Consider the following 6,000-nt stretch of genomic DNA (forward strand, 5'->3'; position numbering starts at 1 on the left):
CGGCCGCCGGCGTGGACACCTCCTGCCAGACAGTCAGGGCCCAGGCCCCGGAACCACCGCCTTCTCTCTGGAGGCCCTGCCGGCAGCGAAGGCCTAACCTAAGCTGGGGCTGTGGCCCCACAACCCCGCGAGACTCCAGGGCGGGGTTCGGCTCACACTTACCCCAGACTTCCTCGCACCACATCCCGTCTGCCCTCACCCGGAAACTCAGACAGACAGACATTGCACAAATCAGCCACAGGGACGGCTGAGAAACAAGACACTGACAGAGGGAACCCCTCCTCCGTGACCCTGCTGTCCCAGAAGGTGAGGAACCCAGCCCAGCTCCCAGAGGGGTCCCAGACAGATGGATGACAGACTGTGCCGGGAAAATGACCACTAGGTTCTGTTCCCTGCAGAAGCCACCAGGGGCAGCCACCCATGCCCTCCCCAGTCCGTGCACAGCCAGCCAGGGTGGGTAGAGGTCAAGAGCCACTCTCAAGCCGCTGTCCTCCCCGCCTTGAGAAGACCCAGCAGCCAGCCGTCTTTCCGGAACCGAAGACCCAGCAGCCAGCCGTCTTTCCGGAACCCTCCCCTGGGGGGCAGACCAGCCCAAACCTACAGATCCTGGCCTTCTGCACAGGGACCAGGGCCTGCCCAGGAGCCTGACCCCAGAGCATGGCCCAAGACCACATGGAAGCCCACAAAAAGCTGGAGAAAAACACTCGCCACAGACACTTTTTCCAAAGGAAGCCAGCGGACAGAGGGCCAGGTGGCCCCCCAAGTGCTCCCCAGACCTGAGGGTGTCTGGGAAGGCATAGCCCGAAACCCACACACGGCCACTGCGCTGAGTGAGGGGTGTCCCAGGGACAAACTCCTGATGCCGTCCCTTCCTGCGATCAGTTTAGCTTAAAACAGCAAAACACAGCTCCTCCCCAGTGGCCCGTCCGGCCCAGCAACCCCTTCCTGGCCTCCAGCAGCACAGTCATTCCCCAGAACAGACCTCGAGACTCAAAGCTCTCAAGCCCGACCACCTGGCTGGGCACCTGCCTCAGAAAACACTGCCTGGGGCCAGGGCCAGCCATGCAGTGACACGGGTCAAAAGCCCAGCATGAGGGATCAGAAAACCCCCGTCGCGGACCCTCCACTGCAGCACACACAGCTTCCCAACCAAGCCACCCTCAGCCCGCAGCCCACTAAGACCCACACCAGCCCACACAGAGCAAGGGCAAGCCGACCTGCAAGACTCCTGGGAACTCATGCATCTGCAGGACAGAGCGACAACACTCTAACACAACCCAAATTCTCCAGCCACCAGAATGCCCAGAACGCACGTGGATGGTGAGCAACAGCTCTCACAAAGGCAGCCCACCACCCCAGGAACCGGACCCCCGGCCCCCTCGGAGCAGAACCCCCGGCCAGAACAGGACCCCCCAAGCCCCCCTGGAACCGGATCCTCAGGGCCGGATGCCCGGCCCCAAAAGGGCCCCCCGCCCCCCTTGGAGCAGGACCCCCAGCCCCCTTGGAGCAGAACCCTGCCATGGCAAAAGGGAGGCACCACACCACACCACCCTGTTATCAGCCTGCAACGAAAGCGTTTGGCTGCCCAGCAAGACGTTCCGTGGGACAAGGGGCCATGTCCCAGGCAGCAGGCCAAGCGGCAGCTCCAACTGCCACATTTTGTCTCCGTCTCTGACAGCTGTCTACATTGACAAAAAGATGTAGTCCAATGGAGTCCTACGGCTATCAGAGAACCCAAGAGGAAGGAGGCGAGCCGACCGAAAAGAAGAAAGAGCAGTGGGAGTGCGGAAGGCTCCAGTCTCTTGGCGAAGTGCTCCCAGCAGCACAATGACCCATCTGCGCCCCACCTGTACCACTCAAAACGTAAAGCCCAAGATCAATCAACAGTCCCCAGTTTACACCGAGACAGAGAGGTTAAGCAACTTGCTCAAGGTCACAAAGCCAGTGTGGGACCGAGTAGGGAGGTGAGACAAGGCCCCCTGTCAAGGATAGCAGCCCCAGGGCCCCTAAGAGGGGACTCGCCAAGCACCCACACAGCCCACACAGGCTTCCAAGATACAGCAGCAGGAAGCTGGTGGGGCCCGACAGCCACTGGACAGGAGCGGAGGCTTCCTCTGCAAGCCCGTGATATGAGGGGGCATGTGGAGGAAGACTGCCCGCCCCTCACACTGTCACTGCACTGCTGACAGGCCAGGGACTCCGGCACAGCCGCCTTCACGCGAGGCTTCCAAGGCGAAAGCTGCAGCCCCGCCTCCGACTTGGTTTGGGACGCGGGAACACCACCGCCCTCTCCCAACTCCCATCACGGGTAGCAGAGTGACGCTGACCCAGCCCACTCAGGCAGGAGACCCGGCCCTGGCCTGGCCACAAACACCGGGAAGGCAATTCAGCTCCCTCCCGCTCCACAGAGCCCGAAGGCCTGCTGGGAGCAGCAGCCCTGCAAAGGGAGTTCCAGTACACTCTTTGTTCCTTCAGCCCTCATCTTCGGCAGATCAAAAATATTAAAATAAGCTACAAAGGAAGTGAAGAAATCAAAACATATCCTGAGAATAAGCTGTCAAGACACGGGTGGGAGGAGCCAACGGCAGCCAGCGAGGGTGGAGGCGGGGCCTCCCAGGCCACTCCTTCTAGAAGTGGGGTCTGGGCACTGCGGGTCCACGCCCACCCTGAAACCACACTCCCTTCTCATGTGTTGCCCCTGTGCGCACAGAGACACGCACATGGCTGTCCTAGGGAGACTTAAGGGGATCCTGCAGCCCAGAACTCCCAACCACACAGTCACAGAGCCCAGGGGGCACACACTGAGCGAGGGCAGACTCCCCGGCTGCCATCTCACGTCAAGAACACGGAGCAGGAGGCGACACGGGCAGGATGGGTGCCCCACCCCCAGGAGCATGAGGAGAGGAAAGCCCGCAGGAGCTGGTGAACATGCAGGGAGCCAGGCGGAGGCCACCACTGCCAGGGCCAGGCTGTGGCTGCCACTCAGGCCTGGAGGACCCAGTCACTCACATCGTAAACGTCGTCAGTACGGCTTGGGAATTTTAATCAGTAAATGAGATTTCAGAGCTGTGCTGGGGAGGACTCCAGAAGGGAAAGGCGACTTGGAGCCATCTGCTGAGATGACCAGAGGGGAAGCCTGCCTGGCCCGTCTCTATGGCGGCCCAAGGACCCTGGCGCTCACAACCACCGGGAGGGAGAAGCCAGTGGCCTGCGCCCTGCTCTGTGTCAGCTGTGACGAAGACGTCCTGCTGGCCACTCCAACGGCCCCCCAGCAAAGCCCAGGAAGACAGGAAGACCTCAAGCACATACATGACCCACAGTCAGACAAAAACAAACGCAGACACACCCTGCCCAGCCGAGATCCTCTGCCGCCAGCTCTGGAGACAGTGACAAGTGTGTCCCAGCAGCTCAGGCCTTGGCCACAGGTGACCCACTATGCAGCCTGCCCGAGCCCACCAACAATCCCAGCGACAAGTGGCTTCCCCCAGCCACAGGCACTGACGAGGGTGCGGCCACCCCAAAAAGAAAGGCCCCAGCCCACAGGGAGCGCCATCGGACCCACCCCAGCCAACTCCCCGTGTGACACGAGGGCCCCAGCCTGCTAGGTCTGGCTGCAGCTCTGCCACGAGCATCCTTCCCCAGCCCACAGGTCTGCAGGCAGCTGCCACCTGAGCCCTGGCCTGGCAGGGTCAGAAGCGCCCCTGCACACACACACGCACACGCACACACAGGCACACGCACATGCACCCTCCGCAGCCCCCTCCGCGCAGAGGCGACAGTCCCTCGCTTCCATCCACAGCCCCTCCTCCCCACGATCTGACACTCTGCTGGAGGGGCGCCCAGAGAAAACCGGGCTGGAGCATCTATTCACAGATTTAGAAAAAAAAAGTTTGATGCAATAGCTGAATTAATTAGGCCTCCCAAGAATAGCTGAGCCAATGCAGCATTCTGTGTGTGCAATTTAATAAGCCTGGATATTTAAAAGAAAAGTTACAAATACTTGGGGAGGTATGCCACGGAAAGTTCCTGAGGACCCCACTGAGTAATTTCGGCGCCTCGTGGCCTGGGAGCTGCCCGGGCCGGATCCCGTAGATCCTCCAACTGGCAAACTACAAAGCCGGGCCAGCGGCCTCCCTCCCCCGGCGCACCCCTCTGCGTTTCAGAAGGAGAGAAGGAAATGAGTGAGTCCAAAACAAATCCCAAGCCGCCAGTAACTCCAGCATGTGGGCCCAGGGGCCTGCTGACCAGGCCCTCAGCCGGGTGCCAAGTGGCCCTCACCCCACACGGGGGACTCTGGGATTTGGTCCCTGGCAGGCCCAGGGAGACCAACCAGCACAGTGCTGGAGCCGCTGAGTCTCAGGCCCCTGTCACTGCAGCCTGAACACCTAGCTTCATTTTGTGTCTCTGTCCCAAAACTTAAAGGCAACAAACAGGCAGCGGGAGCCAGTAACAAAACCAGGCCTCATCTCGCCCAAGCTCTGTCTCCTCTGGCCCAAGGGCAGGCAGCCCTCCGTCTTCGAGGCTGGGTACCTTCGAAGTGAGGGCAGTCACCTCCACCCCAACCCCAAGGAAGACCTGGGCCTGAGACATCCGGCCAGGGCCCAACTGGAGCTAACTTCCCTGACCTCGGGGCAGGCCGCTTTCCCGAGAGCATAGGAGGCCTGTGCCTTCCTATCCTATCTGGGCAAAGGCTATGGGCCCGTGGGCCTTCCCCACACACCAGGCCTAGCCCCCACCCCACGGCCACAGTCCCCCCTCCAGGCTCCTCCTGGGGGAAAGGGCAGGAGGGCCTTCCTACTAAACCCTCTGGCCCTGCCAAGGGGAATACTCTGAATTTCCCTAAAACAAAGCAAAGACTTGAGACATGGGGCACGGCAGAAACACAGGTCCCAGCCTTTGGAGACCAGAGCCTGTGGCCCAGAAGGGTCCCCCACCCCAAGCACATTCTCCCCTGCTCCCAGGCCTGGGGCCACTCACCCGGGGCACCCGCCGCTTGTACTTGTTGCCATAGTCGAACTTCTCCTTCACGTCGTCCAGGCAGCGACCGAGGCGCGCCTGCTCCTCCTTGCCCGTGTAGTCCTGGCTCAGCAGGATGTAGGCCCGCCAGTTGGCCGAGTCGAAGCCCCAGTGGCAGGTCCGGTTCTCCAGGGCCTTGTGCGAGTGCACCACGAACTTGTGCGGCGGGTACATGAGGCGGCAGTCCAGGCACTGGATGCAGGCGGCGCTCGGGCTGCTGTAGAGCTCCGGCACCAGCAGCCCCTTACACTTGCCGAAGCACTCGTGGTACACGCGGACGCTGCGCTCGCTGAGCTCCAGGCCCAGCGCCAGGCTGGCGGCCAGCTCCTTCTTGCAGGGCGGCGGGTAGGCGCCGCCGTAGAGCAGCGCGTTGCACAGGCGCTCGGCGTCCGTCTTGGTGATGAGCCCGCACGAGGGCGCCGAGAAGGGCAGGATGCCCATGACTTTGAGGATCTCCAGCTGGTCGGCCGTGCAGCGCGAGCAGTAGATGTGGAGCTCGTCGCACACCGAGTTGATCTGCTGCAGCGAGAAGTCGCGCAGCACCGAGTTGAGGATCTGCGGCAGACACAGACGCTTCTCGCCTCCCACCACGAAGCACGAGATGGTCTCGCCTTCTAGCACGGTCTCGCAGCGCTCGGTGGAGCGATCGGACGGCATGAAGAAGGGACCGGGCAGCACGGGCGGCGGCGGCTGAATGGCGGGCAGGTGCAGCACGGGTGGCGGCTCGGTGGCTGCGGGCACCGGCGCCGGGACCGCGGCCGCGCCCGCCTCCTTGGCGCTCTCCTTCTTGTAGGCCTCCTGCGCCCAGCGCGCCGAGAAGGCGGCCGGGCCGCCCAGCGAGCTCATAGAGCTCAGGTGGAACTGCTCCAGCGTCTTCTGCAGCCCCGGGTGCGGCTGGAAGCAGCCACGGCCGCCTGCCGCCGCCTCCATGGTGCGCTCCGGCTCCCCCGGCCGCTCCCGCTCCCGCGCGCCCGGGCCCCCCCC

At 62.7% G+C, this 6,000-nt stretch overlaps 1 protein-coding gene across 2 annotated transcripts in view; it reads right to left on the reverse strand.

Moving 5' to 3' along the window:
• Positions 1 to 5,993, reverse strand: part of SKI (SKI proto-oncogene) — an 82,158-nt gene extending 76,165 nt beyond the window's left edge. For both annotated transcript variants that reach the window (XM_023215141.2, XM_023215140.2), the window contains exon 1: positions 4,978 to 5,993. In XM_023215141.2, the coding sequence (XP_023070909.1) occupies positions 4,978 to 5,946 (969 nt within the window). In that variant the 5' untranslated portion in view covers positions 5,947 to 5,993. The remainder of the gene's footprint in view (positions 1 to 4,977) is intronic.
• Positions 5,994 to 6,000: the final 7 nt, after the last annotated feature.

Source organism: Piliocolobus tephrosceles, chromosome 1 (assembly GCF_002776525.5).
Source record: "Piliocolobus tephrosceles isolate RC106 chromosome 1, ASM277652v3, whole genome shotgun sequence".
Classification (NCBI taxonomy): domain Eukaryota; kingdom Metazoa; phylum Chordata; class Mammalia; order Primates; family Cercopithecidae; genus Piliocolobus; species Piliocolobus tephrosceles.